The sequence below is a fragment of the Sphaerodactylus townsendi genome, linkage group LG12 (genome assembly GCF_021028975.2).
Source record: "Sphaerodactylus townsendi isolate TG3544 linkage group LG12, MPM_Stown_v2.3, whole genome shotgun sequence".
Taxonomy (NCBI): Eukaryota; Metazoa; Chordata; class Lepidosauria; order Squamata; family Sphaerodactylidae; genus Sphaerodactylus; species Sphaerodactylus townsendi.
The window spans coordinates 48,866,685-48,891,087 of NC_059436.1; the positions used below are offsets into that span (position 1 = coordinate 48,866,685).

The window sequence follows — 24,403 nt, forward strand, 5'->3', positions numbered from 1 at the left end:
TGATAAATCTTTCTAAGCATTCTGTTTACAGCAGAATTTATTCTTCTGACGGCGTCTGCCTGTACGAGCCCTCTGAGCCAAATAACGGATCTTCTGATGCTTAGGGGGAAAAAAATCTTTCTTATTGGCTGCCCATGGCGAAGTAATTTATATTGCTTGCCCCCAACCCCTTCCAATTACAAGGAGGGTGTTAAAGCTTATGGAAATCTGGGGTCGTCTCCATCAGCAGCGACTGTTTACGGGAATCTGCACAGACCTTTTTCGTGGACAAAAAGGCATTTAAAAAATTTAATTCAGTAAGTTTAAAAAAAACCCATGCTAACATGCAGCCACAGCCATTGATCTGGCCGAAGAGTTTTGCTGGTGTTCCAATTCCGGGAAAAATGATCCCCTATCTTCCACGCGGGCCTTTTTGTTTTGTTTTTTGCTTATTATTTTCTTCGCCCGCGAAAGGGAAAATGAGGACAAATGGAGATCATTTTTAAAATGAACCTCGAGGCCTCTTGGCGGCTTTTATTGCCGGGGTCTATTTAGAGTACTATTTGTAAAGCTGTATGGGGCCCGTACCGTGAGGCGGTGATACATTTTGCAAGCGTCTGAGGAAACGGGAGATTCCTTTACGGGCCTCCGCTCCTCGTTCTCCGGGGCCACGGACGCCCAAGGCCCCCGTGATGCTAATTGAATCCACCTTTCATGCGGAACGCTAACAAATTACAAATGGCCGTTTATAGCTTGACTTTGGCGTGGAGGCCTCCTCGCCTCCTCTGCAGCCACGCTCCTTCCTCCTGCCATTAGCTTTCATGCTCACCAGGCTGCAAACAATTAAAAAAGATAGCCAAATGCCCAGCGGTCCTCTTTCCTAATTAGGAGCAAGAGCCGAGGCTTTGGAGAGTGGCTAAGTGCTTCAATTACCTTGCTCTTCTCCTGCCTCTGCTGTCCTTGTTAGACCAGACAGGTCAGTTACCCAAAGGGAAACAATTAAGGCTAGAGAGAGAGGCAAGGGGGGGCAGGAATGGCAGGCTGTACCTGCTGCATAAGCAAAGGCCCGCATCTGTGAGCGTGTCTCTGGTCACTGCTGAGCTGCAGAGAGAGACAAATTAGGGACAGAGAGTTTGGCGGCGACTGTTCATCCATTATGATTTTGCCGAGACGGAGCTGGTCGCTCAGTAAGGTGATTGCGCGTAATCTCACCATGGTGCGTTTGTTGTCCATATGATATGCAAGTTTAAGGGGGGGAAAGGTGATTTCCACCTCGCTCGCGCAAAGTTTGACCTGGCTGCCATCGGTTGGATCTCCCCACATCTGCGAAACAGCGTGTGGTCCAGCATTTCTTTGCCTCGTTCATTTGCGGGGGTGGGAGGGGATTACTTTTTTTGGAAAGGGCTAGAATATTGATATAACTGCTACAACACCAGTATCGATAAGATAGTAATTTATAGGTTTTTACAAAGCCTGCAGTCTTGAGACGACTGGATGTGATCAGATCTGTGCCTTTAAGGGTGTGCCTTGATGGGCGGAGTTAAGAGAACCAGGAAAAGCAAACCTGGGAGAGTTCAGCAGACAAGCTGTGCAGCGAGTGCCTCCTCGCATGTAAACAGAGAGATGGGAAAATACATGCATAAGCCTTTATTGGCATAGTCAGAAAAAAAGTTACATGAATCGGGAACAATTGCGTGGATACATGATAGTTAAAAGGCCCCACGGGGAGCACAACAAATACGTTCTACTGAGAACTCTCAACTATCTCCGCAATGAAATTGGCGATCTCTTCACAAAGACCGGGGTCCGAGTTGTTTAACAATAGAGATAACCTAGTCAGATCAGGCAGCCCAGACTGGAAGAAAAAATGTAGGTTGGTATATTTAGATCTGATGTTATCAAATCTGGTGCAGTGCAAGAGTTGGTGAGTCAGGGTTTCAACCACATTAAGTTTGCAACTGCATAACCTTGCGGATTTATCTAAATTGCTGAACCTACCCTTTAATAGGGCAGAGGGCATAAAGTTAAAACGTGCAATGGTAAGGGCTCTCCTTGCGCGTGGGTTCGTTAAGGTATGGAGGTAATAGGGCATACGTCTCTGCTCAAATGGAATTCAGAGTTGTGTTGGAGAGCAGGTTCATTTGGCTGCTAGATGCAAATTTGCAAATTCTAGATCTAAAAGCCGATCTCTGAGCCTACTGTACGCTTCTGAATAGGACATTGGGTAGAGTGATTCAGTAGGCAGGCCGATGGAAATAATCTTTCGATTAGAGAAAACCAGGGGTTAGCCTGCGTGTCCTGTAGCGTCAATGAGACAAGGGAGCGTTCAGATGGCAGGTAGTGAAGGGGGAGCCAAAATCTAAAGGCTCTAAGCCAAGCTTTATGTTCCAGGGTATTTTGCCCCAGGAAAAGCAAACCTGGGAGAGTTTAGCAGACAAGCTGTGCAGCGAGTGCCTCCTCGCGTGTAAACAGAGAGATGGGGAAAGAGCCCACTATAACCCCACTGTGCAGTGAAGAGCCCCGAGGTAAGTGTTCCATGCATGAAGGACCAAAGATAAAACACAGTAAAATCAATAGATGACTATATACAGTAAAACTCAGTTGAAAACCCCACAAACAATAAAGGACCATACAATCAATACAACACGATATTCCGATAGTGACACTCACCTGACATAACCGTTCCTACAGATCTAATTGAAAGGTCTTCTGGAAAAGACAGGGCTTCAAACCTATCCTGAAGGTTTTCAATTAACTCCGTCCCCTCCATCCCCCATTAAAGCGAGAGCAGGTACCACAAAAAAAAAACCCTAAAGAAAAGAAAATAAAACAAGACAGGTAAAGATCATTTGGGGGAGAAGGAAGATGTGACAATCACGGTATTGATCTTCTGAAATCAGATGAACCCTGAAGAATTACTATGCCAGCATCTCGAGCTACCAACGTGTCATTTCCAAAGATGTCATTTCCAAAGGAAGAGGGAGGGACGATGAGCAAGGAGCCAGAAAACAGGTCAACTGCCTGTGTTTAACTAGATAGCCAGAGCATATGCTGGCCAGAACCACAGGGCCTGTTTCCATTGACCAGAGGCGTAGCTACCAGGGGACAGGGGGGAGGGTGTGCGCATTGCACTGGGCGTGCCAGGGGGGCAGAAAATCAACCCCACCACCACGGGACACCTGGCCTTCTCATGGCGCCCCCACCCCGCCCCCCCTTACGGCGCCCCCCCCACACACACACACTTACCTTCGATAAACAGTGCAGGCTGGAGAAGCAGTCTGTTCCCTTCGGGCTGAAAATTGGAGGGGAAATTGCAAAACTGCTGGGTAGTTTCAGAAAGGGTCGGCTCCCTTGATTTTACTGTCGGCATTTTACTATGCCAGCACGGTTGTGGTTGCTGTTCTGTAACCTCCGTGATATAGGCTGCAACGCCAGCCACACAAGACATGCAGTTACCGCCTTTCAAAATAAAATAAAAATTAAATCAAAGCCATGTGCACCCCCAAGGCTATAACCCAAAACAATTTACACTTTGGCAGCTGACAGGGTACAGCTACTCTTCAGTAGTCCATTCAGGACTTTTGCTTATAATATTTATTTTCCACTGCCTGTATTGAAATAGGAGGCCCGTGGCGCAAATGGTAAGCTGCAGAACTGCAATCCGAGCTCTGCTCACAACCTGAGTTCGATTTCCAACAGAAGTTGGGTTCAGGTAGCCAATTCAAGGTCGACTCAGCCTTCCATCCTTCTGAGGTCAGGAAAATGAGCACCCAGCTTGCTGGGGGGGTAAAGTGTCGACCAGGGGTCTGCAACCTGTGGCTCTCCAGATGTTCATGGACTACAATTCCCATCAGTCCCTGCCAGAATGGCCAATTGGCCGTGGTGGCAGGGGATGATGGGAACTGTAGTCCATGAACATCTGGAGAGCCACAGGTTGCAGACCCCTGGTGTAGACAATTGGAGAAGGCCATGGCAAACCACCCCATAAAAATAGCCTGCCTAGTAAATGTCATGATCTGATGTCACCCTTAGGCAGTTTCTGCACTGAGGCAGAAGCAGCTGGCCACCGAGCCTCGGGATAGATCGCACAGTCCCACGCAGGCAGTCCTGAAGCTGCCATGGCCTCAGGGGCAGCTCCGCACAGAGCCGCCTCCGGTTTGTTGTGTGCAGCTACCTTTTCTCCCTGCGATGCTCTGGACGGAGGAAGGAACATGTCCACACTGCCCTCTGACCCCCCCCCCAGGGGTCGGAAGGCAGCATGGGAGTGTCCCATCCTCTGTCTAGAGCTTCGCAGGAGAAAAGGTAGGTACACACAACACAACAGAAGTGCCTAAAAGAGGTGCCCTCACCCCAGTGCGCTTCGCACGGCGCCAGCAGGAAGATGCCGCTTTCCAAAAAACTCGTTCATTGAGTGAGTTTTGAAAGCAGCGTTTTCTTGCCATTTGGGAGGGGTGAGCACAACACAACGGCAGCTGTGTAAACAGCACCCCAGGGGTGGTGTTTTTACCATTCCTAGGGTGCTGTTTTTGGGTCATGCAGACAGCCTAAGGGTCAGTAATGAGTTGGTACTTGACTTTTTTTGTACTGAAAGAAAATGCCCCGGGTAGTTTTCGGGTAAAACTATTTGAATGCTAAAAGAAAAAAAAGAACCAAAGTATGACAATAAACCAACCCACAAGAGATATTTGAAAAACTTGAACAGACCAACCATTTAACACAACCAATTGATTTCTTCAAAAACATTCAGCACTGAATGGTTATAAATCTTTTCAATAGATCCCTCAAAAGATCATTTGTATAAGTTGCACTCACTGGATGAGATCCAGAAGCTGAATTTTGTTGAAGGGGACACTTCCGCTTCTGTCAGGAACTCAGCAGGAAGTTTCCTTATGCCAGCGGAAATCACCACTGTCAGTGAAAGAGGTCCTTGGGATCCAATGCACTAATTTAAAAAAAAGATTTCAAACACAGCAAAGTTCTGGACCATATCTTAGTGTTATGAGCAAAGCGAATGCAACCGGAGGCGTAGCTGGGCCAGAGTGCACCCGTCCATGATGCCCTGCCCCCACGCCCCTTACCTCCGTTCAGCCTGGAAAAGCGGCCTGTTCCCTTCAGGCTGAAAACAGCCTGGTGGGAGCTACACTTCCCATGAGACCTTGGGGCTTGCAAGGTCTCCTGGGAAATGTAGTTCCCACCAGGCTGTTTTCAGCCTGAAGGGGAAAGACTGCTTCTCCAGCCTGCACTGTTTCAATACTGTAAGTGTGGGAGGGGAGGGAGGAGGCACCATAGGGGTGGTGATTTTACAGGGGAGGGCAGGCACACACCCGGTGCAATGCGCACCCCCGTCCCCTGGTAGCTCCACCTCTGAATGCAACACTTCCCCGTCACACTCAGAGGGTCTCTCAGCATGTTTGGGTCTGAGTGGCGCATACCAAAAGTAGAGTTGCCAACGCCCAGATTAGAGACAGACATAAACCAAATAAGTAGATCGTTTACCCAGTCAGCTAATAGTAAACTAGTACTGAATAACTTGAAAAACTTTCACTGGACACTTCATATAAACATTAGAAACATAACAGTTACTAAATACATAGTCCTTCGTCAATTCTCACGTCTTAAGAATCTCATTAAACTGAAGAAGAAGAAGAAGAAGAAGAAGAAGAAGAAGAAGAAGAAGAAGAAGAAGAAGTTGGATTTATATCCCCCTTTCTCTCCTGTAAAGGGCTTACAAACTCCTTTCCCTTCGCCCCTCACAACAAACACCCTGTGAGGTAGGTGGGGCTGAGAAAGCTCAGAAGAACTGTGACTAGCCCAAGGTCACCCAGCTGGCGTGTGTGGGAGTGCACAGGCTAATCTGAATTCCCCAGATAAGCCTCCACACCTCAAGCAGCAGAGCGGGGAATCAAACCCGGTTCCTCCAGATTAGATACATGAGCTCTTAACCTCCTACGCCACTGCTGCTCCTCGCATCTTCACAATCCAATATAAACTCTTATTTCAGTATGATTAGAGGAAAAAGCAAAACATGCAGCAGGCAGGTGGGTGAGAATCATCTAAACACCGTGTTTAATGCCTGTTATGTTTATGTGAAGTCTGTGAGAATTTGGCAGGCACCTTGAGCACGCAGTTAAAGTTTTTTGAGTGATTCAGTACTAGTTTGCTGTGCAAAGTGGTTCGTGTCTGTGCCGTCTGTTGCACCTTGCTCTTGTTTTGATCTGGTGGATAAACCTCTGGGGGGGGGGTCCCCTCCAAGATCTCCCATGATGACGACTGATCTCTAGGCAACAGAGATCAGTGTTGCAGGAGAAAACGGCTCCTTTGGCAGGTGAGCTCTGTGGCATTGTATCCTGCTGAGGTCCAGTGGCGTAGCATCAAGGGGACAGGGTGGGGCACGATGTCCCGGGCACACGACAGTGCGGCTGCATGGCAGGGGCATGGCGGGGGCATGGCATGACAGGGGTAGAGGACGCAGGCATGCCCAGGTGCAGTTCCCCCTCACTCCTCCCCTGCTGAGGTCCCTCCCTTCCCCAAACCCAATCCTCATCAAGCTCCACCCCCAAAATCTGGTGGCTTTCTTCGGCCACAAATCATCCACGTTGGAGGAAACCAGCAAAGTGGGAGATTTTATAACAGCGGAAGGGGACAGCCCCACCATCTGAATTCCATTACCTGGGATTCCTTACTAGTGTCACGGCAATTCCTGCCTTCGTCCATCAGGCCTGGTGGTTCCCGCAGGGGGGGATCAGGATCTGGCCTGCAGGTAGGGTGGTCAAACTGGCCTTGGGAATTCCTGGAGATTTGGGGGTAGAGCCTAGGGAGAGTAGAGATGGGGAGTGAGCTCCGAACGGTTGTGATGCCAGGAAGTCCCCTCTCCAAAGCTGCAAATTCCTCCAAGGGAATTGATCCTTCTCGTCAGGAGATCAGTCATAATTCTGGGAGAGCTCCAGCACCTGTCTGGAGGTTGGTGACTCTTCCAGGACTGCTCCTTGACCCAGGGGTGGAGTGAGGGGGAACTGTGCCCGGGGCATGCGTATGCCCTGCACCCCTGCTGTGGCACCACCCACCCCCACCCCACCCCCTCAGAACGCCCCCACCCCCTCCATGCCCCTCCATGCCCCCACACTGGGGCGCACCCGGGGCATTGCACCCGCCTATCCCATGGGCACTACGCCACTGCCTTGACCTGCCTTGCCCTTTTGCTCTTGGTTCATGCCACACCCTTTATTCCTGCGAATCCATTTTTGTTTGCAGTAGGGTTACTAACTCTGGGTTGGGAAAAACATGATAATTTCAGGGGTGGTGCTTAGGGAGCAGAGGGTTTGGGGACCAGCCTCAGAAGGAGGCAAATGCCCCAAAGCACCCATTTTCTCTAGGAGAACTGATCTTGGTTGTAATAGAAGTCGAGCTGGTTTTTAAACCCTCTTTTCTCTACTGTAAGGGGTCTCAAAGTTGCTTACAATCATCTTCTCCCCCCCCACCGCCCCCAAACAGGCACCTTGTGAGGTAGGGTGGGGCTGAGCGTGTTTGAAGAAAACTGTGATTGGCTCAAGGTCACCTAGTAAGCCTCATGTGGAGGAATGGGGTTCCCTAGATTAGAGTTCCCTGCTCTTATGGAGGAGTGGGGAAATAAATCTGATTCTCCAGATTAGCGTTCCCTGCTCATATGGAGGAGTGGGAATCAAACTTGGTTCTCCAAATTATAGTTCCATTACTTATATGGAGGAGTGGGGAAAATAAACCTGATTCTCCAGTTTAGCATTCCCTGTTCATATGGAGGAATGGGGAGTCCAACCTGGTTCTCCAGATCAGAGTTCCCTGCTCATATGCAGGAGCGCGGAATTGAACCCGGTTCTCTAGATTAGAGTTTACTGCTTTTCACCACACTGACTGCAATAGCAGGAGGTCTTCAGGCCCCCATCTGAAGAATGGCGACCCTACAGTGGAGCAATGACGTCATCTTTGCCACACCCATTTCCCCCATTTTTGTCGTCATTTTTCCTTTTCAGATGGATCCTACAGTTTGCTTTCTTTCCAAGCTGTCGCGTCAGCCAAATGCCTGAATAAGCTCTGTGTGTTGGGGTGTGGGGGGAAGAGATATTTTGTAAGTCCTGACTTAAACTTTTACAGGCAGAAACTTTTCAGAGGAAACTGACACGCAGCCCCAGAGTGCCAAGAGTGCCACTTTGTCTCTGGCGGCTGGCTCGCCGGTTGGCATCGTGCATAGATTTTAATTTTAACAAAATAGCTGTCTCCGGCGAAAGGATCGTCAACATCTAAAAAGGTGAAGCTCGTCTTGAGCTGAACAGGACCTGCTGCTGTCATTGATTTTCCACTCGGAAAAAAAATATACAGCCGCTGGCTACTCAACCAAATTAGTAGTCACTGATGACCAATTATTTTGCCCTGCTGTTAACGGGAAGGCGGAACTAAAAATCCAGTTTGTCAGACCCGGGCTCTTCCCCTGAAACTCCTTTCAACCAGCATGTACTTAAAATCCCTCAGAAGGTTCTGACGCTTCCTCGCTTCCCTGGGAAGTTTCATCCTCCATATTTAAAAAAAAAAGTTTTAATGAGCTGTGGGGATATGATGATGGGCCATCATAAGAACAGCCTGTTCTAGTCTCGGTAGAGAACTATTTTGCCAAACAGGCGAATCACAGCTGTCAGGATTTATACACGCGTACACCCGAAAAGTGTCAGCCTCCTATTTGCAAATTATAATTATTGTTTCCCCCGTGTCTCCCTCCCCGGCGCCTTCATTTTAAAGAAGGCCTGGCTTCCCGATATCAGTCGCGAAAGCACCGAAGGCTCGTACCGGCTGGAAGAGATTCGCCGAGTTTGTAGCTCGTTCAAGGCCTGCGCCGTTTTGATTTTAATATTGTTAATACTTCATTATGCTTTTCTTAAAGACTTATTTGGCAGCAAAGGGGCCCATTAAAAAAAGGGAGAAGTGGCAGGTTCGGTTTGCGAGGGAAGCCTCCCGGCACCCGGTTCAGTTAAGTGCCTCCTGGCGCTTGAAGATAATTTAGCAGAATTTATTAAAAAATACAGGAAGAGGGAAATTGTGAGTGAGTAATAATTTTGAACGTGCGCATAAATAAATGTTAGAGTGTTTAGAGAGAAGCGACGTGAGAAGCGAAAGCTGTCTGGCGAGGTCCCAGCATCTGTCAGGGAAGAGAAATGGAACTTAGGACAGAGAGATGTGCAGAAAGGGGGACAGATGTTCTGCTAGTTTCAGTGGTAAACAGGGTGCAAACATGGGACCCTCGCCAGACAGGAAGGGGTTAGATACCCCAAAGGAGCGGTTAGCTTCTCAGAAGTGGTAAACAGGATTGCAACGTAAGGTTCGCCAGACAGAAAGGGGGACAGATACCCCGAAGAGGAGCCGGTTAGCTTCTCAGTGGTAAACAGGGTGCAACATGGGACCTCGCCAGACAGAAAGGGGGACAGATACCCCGAAGAGGAGCCGGTTAGCTTCTCAGTGGTAAACAAGCAAGGTGCAACATGGGACCCCGCCACCAGAAAGGGGACAGATACCTCGGGCAGGGAGCCGGTTAGCTTCTCAGTGGTGAAACAAGGTGCAACATGGGACCCGCCACAGCAGGGGGGACAGATACGAAGAGGGGCGGTTAGCACTTTCAGTGGTAAACAAGGTGCAACATGGACTCGCCACACAGAAGGGGACAGATACCCGAAGGGGCGTTTAGCTCAGTGGTAAACAAAAGGTGCAACATGGGACCTGTACACAGAAAGGGGACGAATGCCGAAGAGGGCGGTTGGCTTCTCGGTAGTAAACAAAGGTCTCAACATGGGACCTCGCCAGACAGAAAGGACAGATACGCGAAGAGGAGCGGTGCTTCTCGGTAATGACAAGCAAAAGGTTGACATGGGACCTCGCCAGACAGAAAGGGGGACAGATACCCCGAAGAGGAGCCGGTTAGCTTCTCAGTGGTAAACAAGGTGCAACATGGGACCTCGCCAGACAGAAAGGGGGACAGATACCCCGAAGAGGAGCCGGTTAGCTTCTCAGTGGTAAACAGGGTGCAACATGGGACCTCGCCAGACAGAAAGGGGGACAGATACCCCGAAGAGGAGCCGGTTAGCTTCTCAGTGGTAAACAAGGTGCAACATGGGACCTCGCCAGACAGAAAGGGGGACAGATACCCCGAAGGCGGTTAGCTTCTCCCGGTGGTAAACAGGGTGCAACATGGGACCTCGCCAGACAGAAAGGGGACAAATGCCGAAGAGAGCCGGATTAGCTTCTCAGTGGTAAACAAGGTGGAACATGGGACCTCGCCAGACAGAAAGGGGGACAGATAATCGAAGAGGAGCTAAGTTAGCTTCCTCAGTGGTAAACAGGGTGCAACATGGACCCTACAGACAGAAAGGGGAGACACCGGAGACAAGGCTAGCTTCTCAGTGAAACAAGGTGCACACGGGAATCTCGCCAGACAGAAAGGGGGACATAACTGGGTAGGGCTTCCAGCTTCTCAAAACAGGAGGCACATGGACCTCGCCAGACAGAAGTGGGGGATGACACCGAGGAGCCGGTTAGTTTCAGTGGTGTCACAGTGCAACATGGGACCTCGCCAGACAGAAAGGGGGACAGATACCCCGAAGAGGAGCCGGTTAGCTTCTCAGTGGTAAACAGGGTGCCACATGGGACCTCGCCAGACAGAAAGGGGGACAGATACCCCGAAGAGGAGCTGGTTAGCTTCTCAGTGGTAAACAGGGTGCAACATGGGACCTCGCCTCACAGAAAGGGGGACAGATACCCCGAAGAGGAGCCGGTTAGCTTCTCAGTGGTAAACAGGGTGCAACATGGGACACAGCTCAGGTAGTGTGATTTTTATTCCGAGCCCAGATACTGAGTGGAGATTCTCAAGGACCAGCTTAGTTCCCACCACTGCAAGATCTTCAGTTGTATGTGCCTTGCCTATTCTGGGTTGGCCATTTCCTAGAGATTTGGGGGTGGATTCTAGGGAGAGCCAGGTTTATGGAGGGGAGGGATCTAAGCTGTGTATAGTAAAATCTCATTGGGAGCAGCGGGAGCATAGTGGTTAAGAGTGGGTGTACTCTAATCTGGAAAAACCGGGTACTTTTCCCCCGCGCCAACAACAGCCTCTCATTGGTCTAGAGTCACAGTTGAACTCACCAATCATGTTAAAGGTCAACTGTTGCTACTTCGCCCTAGACTTACTGTCTCCGGCCTTGCTGTGTTGGCAAACTTCTGCTGACTTAGAAGATGACCTTTTAGTGAACCTTTATTTTTTATATATATCATGACAGAGAGGGCAGCTTCAGAAAGCAGAATCCAAGGAATGACATCCACGCCGAGTTCTTCCTCCTCTCCAGACTCACCGTTCCCAGGCGCTGCTCCCAAATCTCCAGGAATTCCCCAAACCAGTTCTAGATGGCTGGTCCCAATTCAGAGACACAGTGAGGCTCAGAAGCTGCCTTGGAAGTAAACCCATTAAAGAGACAGACTCCAGCACCCTGTGATCTATAGCCTCCTCCTTCAAGTCTAGAGAAAAGATGCCTCTTCTGATATGAATGGCCTCTCGGGGTGCATAGCATTAGATCCTGCGCGTAACATCATTAGGAAACATGGACATAGATTAGACTTCTCTGAGGCATGCGGTGTGCGATAATTAGTAATAAAAGTCACGGCAGGGGCTAAAGTAACCAAGGAAAAACAGGAACTCTGCATTCACATCAAATAGCTGGTGGCACTGGATTTTTAAAAAAAAATCTTGACTGCAAGAGTGTCCTCTAAAACTGATCAGTGCAGATTCAAAAGTCCTAATGAGGGATCAGAAGAAGAAGAGTTGGATTTATATTCCCCCTTTCTCTCCTGTAAGGAGATTCAAAGGGGCTTACAAACTCCTTTCCCTTCCCCACCCAACAAACACCCTGTGAGGTAAGTGGGGCTGAGAGAGCTCCGAAGAACTGTGACTAGGCCAAGGTCACCCAGCTGGAGTGCACAGGCTAATCTGAATTCCCCCAGATCAGCCTCCACAGCTCAGGCGGCAGAGCAGAGAATCAAACCCGGTTCCTCCAGATTAGAGTGCACCTGCTCTTAACCACTACGCCACTGCTGCTCTCTGAAGGATCCCCCTGAAGCAGTAGACATCTACTGCTCAAGTTAGATCTCTGCGGTTAGGATCTCTCCCCTGTCCGCCATGAGACAATTTGGACTTGCCATGAAATGGACGTGGGCCCCTCTTTGAGCAATGCTTGTGTGCTATAAAACCGAACAATGAGTGCTCCCAAACATCAGTATCTGAAATGCCTTTTATTTCACAACGGATATAATATAGTTTCCATGACCTGCGTAGCCAACGCGAACCTGATCTTGTCGCATCTCATAAGCTAAACAGAGTTGCCCCCCAATTAGTATTCGGACGGGAGACCACCAAAGAAGTCCAGGGTTTGCTAAGCAGACGCAAGCAATGGCAACCACTTCTGTCTGTCTTTTTTTTCCTTGAAAATTCTATGGGGTCGCCATAAATCACACGTGTCAAACTCGCGCCCCTCCAGATGTTATGGACTACAGTTCCCATCATCCCCTGCCAGCATGATGCTGGCAGGGGATGGTGGGAACTGTAGTCCATAACATCTGGAGGGATGTGAGTTTGACACGTATGCCATAAATTAGGGGTCTTCAAACTATGCCCCCCCAGATGTTCATGAACTACAATTCCCATCAGCCCTGCCACTTGGCCATGCTGGCAGGGGCTGATGGGAATTGTAGTCCATGAACATCTGGAGGGCCATAGTTTGAAGACCCTTGCCATAAATCAACCGTCACTTGATGCATTTTCAACCACTATGATATGTTTTCTTGACACATTATAGCAGATGCAGGTCAGATACTGCTGGTAGATTCTCCTCAGTTCCTGTGCACATGGTGTCCAACCTAGATCATTTGTGGCAAATGCTGGAAAGCGGCATCAGCCTTCCCACACATCCCATTTCCCCAAAATACAGTGATTCCGGGGTTGCAAAATTTGGCCCATTGGAGAAACCCATGCGTACACCTGTGGGTTTCCCCAACAGGTTGAATATCGTTCACCCATGACAGTTTTTGGTCAGGAAAACTGGGGACAGAGACGAAAGCCTCTTGCCAATGGTTGGCACAGTCACAATCCACACTGAGCACTGAATGTGCTGAAATTACAACTAATCTGTGGCCGTTTCCCCACTTTTAAAATGACGTTGGTATCGCGCGAGGGTTGTGTTCCCGGGCTTCCCCACTGCCTCGCGCTCTGCGCGGGGTCATCAAAAGGCGCCGTTTTGAGCAGCGCCAGAATGACCAGCGCTGAGGGGGCGCAAGAGCAGCAGAGTCAGGGCAGCTGCATTGTTGCCGCCCCTGTAGTGGGGAGTGCAGGTGGACCCCGCACTACTCGGCGAGATTAGCGCGCGACAAACGGTGAGTGGGGAAAGGGCCTGTAAGTCACACACAATCCAAGGTGGGGGAACCACAGGGCCAATCCATGTGTTCGAAAAGACATATTCAAGACGATTCTCATGTATCCTCATACCTGCATTAAGGCAATGGTACTGATCTGCATTTCAGAATCGTAAGGATTGCTGAGATGATAAGCGAGATAGAATGTGCGCGCAGGATGTTATCAAATGACTGCGGACTTATGGCAGCCCTGTACATTTCTCAAGGCAAGAGATGTTCGGAGGTGGTTTGCCTCTGCTGCCTCTGCATATTTCCTTGGTCTCCTATCCCACGACCAGAGGTGGGATTCAGGGGGTTCCGAAGGTTCTATAGAACCTGTTGTCAAAATTTAAAATGTCACTTTTTGAATACTTAAAATATATTTTATTAAGTATTCATATTTTTTTAATACTTAAAATAAAAAAGTGATATTAAAAATGGGGTGCTGTGGGGTTTCCGGGCTGTATGGTCTAGCAGCATTCTCTCCTGACGTTTCGCCTTCATCTGTGGCTGGCATCTTCAGAGGATCTTCAGAGGATGCCAGCCACAGATGCAGGTGAAACGTCAGGAGAGAATGCTGCTAGAACATGGCTATACAGCCCGGAAACCACACAGCACCCCAGTGATTCCGGCCGTGAAAGCCTTCGACAGTACATTGATATTAAAAATATTTTAAATACTTTTTAACAGTCATTATTTGAATCCCACCACCATCGGAACCTGTTGTTAAAATGTTTGAATCCCACCACTGCCCACTACTAACCGGGACCAGCTCTGATTAGCCGCTGAGATCTGGTGAGGCTAGCCTTGGCCATCCATGTCAGGCAATGAGAGAGAGAGAGAGAGAGGGAGAGAGAGAGAGAGAGAGAGAGAGAGAGAGAGAGAGAGAGAGAGAGAGAGAGAGAGAGATCTCAGTTTTATTTTGGCCATATTGCCGGTTGTGTACGTGCAGAAGATTGAGGGCACCAGAGGTATGAACAGAACGATGGACCTCATGCTGACTGCTATGAAGCCATGCCCTTGGAGAATCACAGCTGTAAAACCACTGAATCATGGAAGAGCCAGGGTTCAGACAGGGGCCCCCCAAGCTGGAAGTTCTTATTCCCAAGAGGCCTTGTGAAGAGAGAATCAGGAAGGGTAATTCTGTAATTCCCTGATGACATGCAGGAATGGCCCCACACCAAATCACGTCATTGCACCCAGAACCTCACATACAGGAGAGTGATTGGTCCACTGATGATCTCGTGCCAAGGGCTATCAGAAATCCTTCAACTGACCGTGGCAACTCAATGCTCACCAGGGCTTAGGACTTCTTTTGGAAAATAGAATCTCAGGCTCATTCCGCACATGCAGGATAATGCACTTTCAAACTGCTTTCAGTGCTCTTTGAAGCTGTGCGGAATGGCAAAACCCACTTGCAAACAGTTATGAAAGTGGTTTGAAAATGCATTATTTTGCGTGTGCGGAAGGGGCCTTAGTATCTCTAGGCAGACTGTCTCTGAGCAGTTGCATAAAGTAGAGTCACCATTCTTCAGGTGATGCCCAGACTCCCAGAATTACACCTGGGCCCTTTCCCAGACTCCACTTCCAAATCCTCAGTGTCAGGAGGCCTGTTAGAATTGGGTTCTTGCTTACGCTGCTTTCTGTAAGATGGGTGGTGGTGGTGGAATGGGTTAAATGCAATACTGTCTGCCTTTTGACTGTTTCCTGTGTGTGATTTTACATCCCAGGTGCTGGCCAAGGTCAGTGGCTGGGCATCTTCACTGTTATCTTTCTTACAGTTACTTTAAGGCATGTTTTCCCAGGGTGCAAGCTGTTTTAATTACTAGATTTTGCGCGGACAAAGTCAGTTCTGGCTTTGTCCAGGGAAGATCCACAGGCTGAATAAACTACTGTTCTACACAAGAGTGTCTCAGTTTTTGGGATTCTGACACTCAGGAATTCCCGAACCCTGGATTGGCATGCTGAATTGGCATGTTGTTTAAGTCGCCGTTTGAGTATTTTGATCCATAATTCTAGTTCTTAATGTATTTATTATTGTTGTTATTGTTTATTCTATTATAATGTCTATTGTTTTATTGTGCCATTAGCCACCCTGAGACCTTCGGGGATAAGGTGGGGTATAAATTAAAATCGAAATGAAATTAAATGCCTGAGGATCACTATTTTCTGTCTTTGCTCCAGTACAAACCTTAAACAACATCCGGATCGCATGCAGACATTACGCATGTGAAGTTTTCCCCATCTCTTTGTGCCCAGAAAAGTGTCATGTCAGGGAACTCCTAACGGACAGGAGCAGGGAAGGGAGAATCGGGGGCAGCTTGCGACCTTCTGGAGAGATCTGTTTGCCAGGGAATGGCAAGAAATGCCAAACTAGACTGCCTTCGGTCTGACCCCGAAAGCCTTGCCTTTTACCTTTCCTTCCTATGTCTTTTGCAGGCCCTCCACCCCCTTCTTTGACCTGCTCCAGCATAAATACCAAGAGATGTGGATTGAGCAGCAAAGAGCCAACATTCGAGCCCAGAAGGAGGAGAAGAAGCAAAAGGTAACACTCCATCTTCGGAGGTTGCAGCCCCCCCCCCCGCCCCGTGATGGGATCCAAAAATTTTAGTAACAGGTTCCCACGGTGGTAGGATTCAAACAGTGGCATAGCGCCAATGGGGATGGTGAGGAGGCACGATAGAGTGTGTGACATTGCTAGTGCGGGGCATTAATAATTTCTCTGTTACTGTAAAAAACTCTTACTGTAAAAAAAAAGTTCCTAATTTCCAGCTGGTATCTTTCTGTCCATAATTTAAACTCATTATAGCAAGTCCTATCGTCTACTGCCAACAGAAACAACGACTTCTCCTCTAATTGACTGCTTGTCAAATACTTAATACTTTCAAATACTTAATTTTGTTTCTAGAAATCAAAAGAAAGATACTTTCCTTAAACAAGGAACTTTACCATATTTCTAAAACATGTTTTTACAACAGTCCAATAGGGAGAATGATCCCGTTTTCTACCTTCGCTAACCAGCCACATAGGAAACAACAGGACTTTGTGATTTTGGGACCTAATGGAATTTCTAACGGAAAAGCAGACCCAATTAGTAACTCCCTCTTGGCACACACAAATAATTAGTAACCCACTCTCGGGAACTGGTGAGAACCTGCTGGATCCCACCTCTGCCCCCCCCCCCTCTGTTTATGGCCATCTGTTCAGCCCTGCTGTCTAAACAGGCTTTGGCCTCAGAAGAGGACACTTTGCTCAAGGACCTGGGACCAGGGGAAGGGACATTAAAGACAAATTAAAGACCACCTAGAGCCCTTTGGGGATGAGGTGGTCTATGAAATCTAATAAATAAATAAATTCTAGCAGGGAGGCTTGCTCCTTTTCCACCCCCATCTAGGGGCTTGCCAGCGCCCAAGGCCGGGCCCAGGTGCACGGCTGGGAGACCTCTCAAGCCACTGGGGGAGAGGCCTTGCGCGCCGTGGGAGAGGCCGGGCATGCTGGTGGTGGAGAGACCTCGTGTGCCACAGGAGAGGCCAGGCACATTGGCAGGGGAGAGTCATTGCACGCCGCAGGAGAGGCTGGGTGCGCTGGTATGATCTTCCGGCAGGGAAGAGGCCTCCCAGCCATGCGGCCGGGAGACCTCTCCCCCACTGGGTATCTGCTGCAGTGTCCTGCCTTTCTGCAGACTGGCTTCTGCCCTCCCCAGGGCCTGGGGAGGACAAGAGGTGGCCTGTAGGGAGGCGGGGGGGGGGGGGCAGGGTGCCACAGCAGATACCCAGCCCAGGAGCCAGCCTGCCACTGCTGTGCAAGTCCTAGCTTCCCCAAAATCTCTGTGGAGACGCTGCACTGCAAAGATCTTTTAAAAACCCCACTGAAACTGAAGCACTGAGCAGCACTGGAGGCCTCCCTGCTCCCCTTCACCATTTTATCTTACTTCATTTATACCCCAACCTTTCTCCCCAGTGGAGACCCAAAGCGGCTGGCATCATTCTTCTGTCCTCCATTTTATCCCCACCACAAACCTGTAAAGCAGTGGTGGGATTCAGCCGGTTCGCACCACTTCGGCAGAACCGGTTGTTAAAACGATGCTTGTAAACAACCAGTTGTTAAATTGTTTGAATCCCACCACTGCTGTAAAGTAGTATAGGATGAGGAAGTGTGACTGGCCCAGAGCTGCGAGCTTCCTCTGCAGAGTCGGAATTCACACCTGAATCTTCCAGTTTCTAATCCAACGCTCTAACTATAAGAGGCTTTCCCCACTACTGAAGGGAGCTAAGGTCAACTCGGTTCCCTTCAGTGGAGGGCGATTCCAGGCTGTCCCCACAACAACTGAGTTGGCCCCCTGGAACCGAGCTAAGTGGGCGGGATCATCTTGGTGCCTGTTTCGCTCCTCGATCGTGATTGGTGCTCGTGTTACGGGAGCGTTCTTTTTTTTTTTACAGTTTTTACAGTTTACAGTTACATGCACTTTCTGCCCGCCATGACTCTCCCATTCTACGTGTGCCACAAAAGCGTTTCGTGATTGGTTGAACGGATGAGGTGTCGTTTCGATGCTTCCTCACTTCGAAGCGGTATCGACCTTGTTCCGGCAGAAAAGTGTAGTTCATAACTGCGACAAGGATGTCGCAGTTCTGAGGGGGGAGGGAAACTGAGACAAAACAATGTTGAGCTCGGTGGCAGTGGGGATTCACTGAGGCGAACCTAGGTAGAAACCAGTTCAACTCTGTCAGTGGGGAAAGCCCCTAAAAGAGGCTTTAGAGGCCTCGTCTGACCCTGTTTAAAATGTAGGGAGTCCACAGCTAGATCATCCCCTACAAAGGGCTATCCAGTTTGAACCTGAAGGCCTCCTATGAGGAAGAACCTTCTCCCCTCCTGACTAGGTAATTGGCTCTTATGATTAGGGAGTTTCTCCTCATATTCACCCAAACCCTTCCCACCTTAATCTGACTAGGTCTAGACCTAATCTCTAGAGTAGCAGAGAACAAGTCTGTACCCCCTTCCAGCACTTCAGGCATTTGAAGAGCATGAACCTGAACATGGCAATTTCCTTCAAACTTGTCTATCGAAAGGTCTGGAGTGGGCTTTTCATCTGTAGCCAACTCACCATCTGAATCTATTAATCAAAGCCGGATCTCTTTTTACTTCCCCACCCACAATATTGTCTCTATTAAAAGGCAACAATGTTAACATGGCCTAGATACGTAGATCAAAAGGGGGTCAAAGCAGAAAAATTATTCACTTGATTTAACTGACAGAGCCAAGTATTATGTTTGCTGCAGTAACCGACAGGTGCCTGAACCTAACCACAAGCTAGCTCCTGATACCCTCATCCTGTGACAGTTTCTAAAAACAAGTTTGTCTCTCCTGTTCTTTGGAATACTAAGAAAAGTTCTTTAACCCCTGGCCCCCATAAATTGCTATTCTAGGCAGAATAAGTATTACTTTGCTGATTGGCTTCTGTAATTCAGAATTGCTTGCCAAATAAGGTAGAGCAGGTGGAGTGGAGATTGATAGGTTAACTGAGCAAACTGCACCCGACTATAACCACTCTAAAACTTTATGCATGCCTTTGTTCTGGGTCCCTGAACTCCAAGCACCCAGGTAGTTACTTGCTTGCTGCTATCAGGCCTGAATAAAATACCTTCCTGATCAAGAAACGGCCGTCCTATTTGCTGTTTGATCCTGTCTTGTAGGTGACTGATATCTTGGACAGAGTTATCAACGACATTCTCAAGGTTATGGGCAATATATTCAAAACAAAAATAGATAGGAAACCAGAAACAATATTACTAGGAATGACTAAAAACAAAATAATAAATAGAAATATTTATTTATTTTTCTATCTATTAACAACAGCAAAAAATAGAAATAGCAAAGAGATGGAAATCAAATGAACAACCACAGATAGAAAACCAGGAAAGGAATATATCTAATATAATGAACATAGACAAACTTACAAGGAAGTTGAGAGGACACCCAGAAATTTTTTATAGAACATGGAATCTATTTACAAATCATTTAAATAAATAAATCATAAGGTAGTGAAAATATATTTGCTACTTTGAGGTTTAAATTTTGACTTATTGGAATTGATACAATTGTAGCAATTAAATCTACAAAAAACAAATGTTAATTTATGAAAATTTTCAAAATGTAATTGTAATTTTGATTGTTAATTGTAAAGACTGAAAATTTAAATGTCAATTGGTTTTTTTTAATATTAACAAATAGAGTTATATATGGGCGGGAAGGCATCCTGATTGCAGCTACATAATCACTGCTGTTTGCTTTTAGAAACGCAGAGGGAAAGTGTACGAAACATACACCACTCTGCTCCGGAAGTTCCAGCCTCCTATGAAGCCGGAGTCACTTTGGCACATCCCTCACTTCCAGAAGGTACGTCCCGGCCGCAGACATGGGGTCTTTCCCCACTTACCTTAAGCCCCGCGCTATGTGAGCAGAGTAGCGCGGGGTCCCCTGGCACTCCCCACGACAGGGGCGGCGACAGCGCAGCCGCCCTGACGCTGCCACTGTCACGCCCCCTCAGCGCGCAGCATCCCAGGTGCTCTTCTTAAGGGCGCCTTTTAAGGGGGCATCATGGGGACGCCCGGGCGCTTGCCTGGGATGTCGCACGCTGAGAGCAGCGCATGGCGTAGGGGGGATGGAAGAGAGTGGGGAAAGGCCTGTGGTGTTTGTCCAGATGTGCTTATTATTTGAATGTTCATTGCCAAGGTGGTCCGTTTGAGTGTACAAAGACCGTTAAAAGCAGCAATGGCAGAAGGTTTGGCACAAATCTGAGAACCTGGCCACGTGTCAGGTTTCTGGTTTTTTGAACATTTGGAACTTTTTCAAACTTGACTTTTGAAATTTGACTCATGAGGAGTAAGTGAGCAAATATGCTCTGGGCTAGTTGGTCTCACATGCATGTTCCTGAGCTGATAGTAGGGTTCCCTAGGGAGGGCGGGGCAGAGTCATAGCTGGGCCATACTGGGCCTGGTCAGCACTGTGTGTTTTCCACCCCCTCTCTTCCACGGTGCCCTGCCCTCCTCCCCCCCTTATCTTAGTAAAACAGTGCAGGCTGGAGAAAGCGGCCTGTTCCCTTCGAGCTGGCAGCCTGGTGAGACGCTACACTTCCCAGGAGACCTTGCAAGGACTTAGGTCTCAGGAGGTGTAGTCCCCACCAGGCCGTTTTCAGCCTGAAGCGAACAGGCTGCCTTCTTCAGCCTGCACTATTCACTGAAGGTAATTAGTGTAAGAAGCTTCTGGGGCGTGATTTTCCGCCCCCAGGTGCATGCCTGGTACAACGTGCACCCCCTATCCCCTGGAAGCTCCCCCTCTGGGGCGGGGTTTGGGATGTGGTGGGACCTCAGTGGGATATTATGCCGTGGAGTTAGTACTGCCAAATCCAGGTTGGGAAATTCCTTGAGATTTGAAGGGTGCAGGCCAGGGAGCATGGGGTTTGGGGAGGAGCATAACGCCATCGAGCCCACCCTTCAAAGCAGCCATTTTCTCCAGGGAAAATGCTCTCTGGAGGTCACCTGTAATTCCAGGAGGTCTTCACCATCATCACCATCATCATCTAACAGCCCTGCATACAGTCCACCCTCTGAAGCAACTGTTTCCTCCAGGGCAGGGGTCTGCAACCTGCGGCTCTCGAGATGTTCGTGGACTACAATTCCCATCAGCCCCTGCCACCATAGCCAATGGGGGCTGATGGGAATTGTAGTCCATGAACATCTGGACGGCCACAGGTTGCAGACCCCTGCTCTAGGGGAGGTGATTTCTGTAGTAGGAATGCCAGTTTCCATGATGTCGGACCTGAGGATCCCCCAGAATCAGTAGTGTAGCGCCAAGGGGGTGGGGGTGCATGATGCACCAGACCCTGCAGAGGCATGGCAAGAGCATTCGTGGGGGGGGCGTGGCAGGGGCACAAGGGGACACGCATGCCCCGGACACAGTTCCCCCTTGCCCTGCCCAGAATTACAGCCCATCTGTCTACAGAGATCAGTCCCTTTGGAGGAAATGGATGCTTTGGAGGATGGATTCTATGGCCTTGTACCTACCCCACTGAGGCTCCATCCCCAGATCTCCAGGAATCCTAACTCCATGGCATGATACCCCGCTGAGGTCCCTCCACTTCCCAAACCCTGCCCTCCCCAGGGATCCCAACTATCAGCTCAGGAGTTTGCATGTGAGACTGCCTAGCCCAGAGCAGATATGCTCAGTCTCAGAGGCTCTGAAGATTGTCATGCTGCAAGACCACACACACTTCTGTGGCTAACTGTAAGACGCAGGCAAACTTGTAGAAAAACATTGCTCTGATTAGAAGACTTGAGTCAGGTGGGACCTGCCCCCCACCCCACAAATTGCAGTTCATCTCCAGACAACAGAGATGAGTTCCCTTGGAGAAGGAGGAGGAGGAGGAAGAAGAAGAGGTGGAGGAGGAGGAGGAGGAGGAGAAGGAGAAGGAGAAGGAGGAGGAGGAGGAAGAGGAAGAGGAAGAGGAGAAGGAGAAGGAGAAGGAGAAGGAGAAGGAGAAGGAGAAGGAGAAGATGAAGAAGAGGAGGAGGAGGAGGAGGAAAAAGGAGAAGGAGGAAAAGAAGAAGAGGAAGAGGAGGAGGAGAAGAAGAAGGAGAAGAAGAGGAAAAAGGAGGAGGAGGAGGAGGAGGAGGAGACGATGACGACGACGACGACTCTATTCTAAAGATAAATTACAATTCCCAAAGATTGTGAAGATACTTACCTGGCAGGGGAGACACCATGATCACAAAGGGGATAATCTACGAAGCATTTGCAAAGTATGATGCCTCCAGCAAATGGATTAATCATTGGACCAGAAATGTAGGTTTGCTCATACTTTGCCATGAATAAATGGGCCATAACAGGGGATTCTCAGCACCCCATAGTGATTCCTCAGACTTTCTGGTAATAAGTTTCCTTGAAACAAAACAGAGTTTTGTTCCGAAATAATGTATAGTAAATCCAAAATAAAATGTGTGGGGGTTTTTTTTGGGGGGGGGGGACTTCTCTGTTCTTTGATCAAGATAGAACTGGGCAGCAGCACGAGCTTCCTTGTGAGGGAAGTCTGTATATATACTGCTGTGTCGATGGTAACCAAGCCAGCTCCCCATGATATCCTAACCCCTTCTACTTTGGGGAAGAAATCCATACTATCTCTCATAAATGTGGGTGCCTGTTTCATGAAGGGTTGCAAAACCCTGATCAATAAATTGGGCCAATGGCTCAAATAAGGACCCAATCCCTGAGACAATGGGGCATCCTGGAGGAGGCAAGACCCCTTTATGAATTTTGGGGAGACAATATATCACAGGGGCTCTCGGAGTTCCTTTAATGAGAAACTGTCTAGTTTTCCCCTCAATATATCCTAACTCGCTGTCATCAATTACAACCCTAATGTTTGGGGTGGGATCCTTAGATAAAGGGATTCTGGCCCAATGTATTGTTGAAGGCTTTCACGCAGAGGTGGGATCCAGCAGGTTCTCACAGGTTCCCGAGAGTAGGTTACTAATTATTTGTGTGTGCCGAGAGGGGGTTACGTGATTTTGCCACGTGATTTTTGCCTTAGTTACGCCCCTCCTCTCAGCAGTAGCGCGCAGAACTTGAAGCAGTCTAGCAGGAGGTGCACCGGCGTGCGTGGCAGCCTGCGCCTGCATGCATTCATTTTCCACCCAAGGACTGGCGCAGCGGCTGTGTCCTTGCCACAGCCCCGCCCCAGAATGCCCCACCCCCGGAATGCCTGGCCACGGCCTGGGAATGCCCTGCCCAGCCCCATTGGCGCTACGCCACAGTTTGAATCCCACCACCTTGGGCACCTGTTACTAAAATTTTTGGATCCCACCACTGCTTTCACAGCCGGATTCAACTGGTTGTGGTGGGTGTTCCGGGCTGTGTGGCCATGGTCTGGTAGATCTTGTTTCACGTGAAACAGACTTTTCTCTGTGATACACCTCTGAAGATGCCAGCCACAGATGCAGACAAAACGTTAGGATCAAGACCTACTAGACCACAGTCACCAGCCTGGAAAACCCACCACAACCAGATTCTGGCCCCTTCTGCACACGCAGAATAATGCATTTTCAATCCAGTTTCACAACGGTTTGCAAGTGAATTTTGCTATTCCGCACAGTTTCAAAGAGCATTGAAAGCGGATTGAAAGCGGATTATTCTGCATGTGCGTAAGGGGCCATAATGATCTTCATCGCTTTGTTGTCTCTCCTGTTTTTTTCACATAATATATTGTGTCCATGACTACTATCCCTCCACCCTTGTCGGCTGGTTTGATTGCGAGTTTTGGTTCATTACTCAAATCCTGCAAAGTCATCTGCTGTTGTCTGGAGAAATTACTCCTCGTGCATTTGTAAGATACCTCTAGATTCTCTATTTCCTTTAGAACAGTGATGGCGAACCTTTTCGAGACTGAGTGCCCAAATTGCAACACAAAACCCACTTATTTATCGCAAAGTGCCAACACGGCAATTTAACCTGAATACTGAGGTTTTAGTTTAGAAAAAACGGTTGACTCCAAGGCGTGTGTTACTCGGGAGTAAGCTTGGTAGTTGGTGGCTTTGCTTTGAAGCAACCGTGCAACTCTTCCAATGGGTGAATCACGACCCCAGGAGGGTTTACTCAGAAGCAAGCCCCATTGCTAGCAACTGAGCTTACTCCCAGGTAAAGGATCACGCTTTAGTTCTTCACATGAAAATCAGTGGGGCTTAACAGCGCTTAACAGTTACCTACACTGCTTCCCCAAAACTAGGTCTTAAGTTTAATGCTAATAATCGAGCCCAATGGCCCAGGCCAGCCTAGATGGGGGGGGGCACTCTGTTTGTGCATGCCCACAGAGAGGGCTCTGAGTGCCACCTCTGGCACCCGTGCCATAGGTTCGCCACCACTGCTTTAGAACAACTTTTGAAAATGATGTGAAAGAGGGAATGTCCATTCCTGGAGTGGTGAATCG

At 48.7% G+C, this 24,403-nt stretch overlaps 1 protein-coding gene across 1 annotated transcript in view; it reads left to right on the forward strand.

Annotated features, from left to right (window-relative positions):
* CFAP77 (cilia and flagella associated protein 77) overlaps positions 1-24,403 on the forward strand; it is a 140,834-nt gene that overhangs the window by 91,315 nt on the left and 25,116 nt on the right. Inside the window, exons 4-5 of the mRNA XM_048513611.1 lie at positions 15,868-15,973; positions 19,720-19,821. Of these exons, the coding sequence (XP_048369568.1) occupies positions 15,868-15,973; positions 19,720-19,821 (208 nt within the window). The remainder of the gene's footprint in view (positions 1-15,867; positions 15,974-19,719; positions 19,822-24,403) is intronic.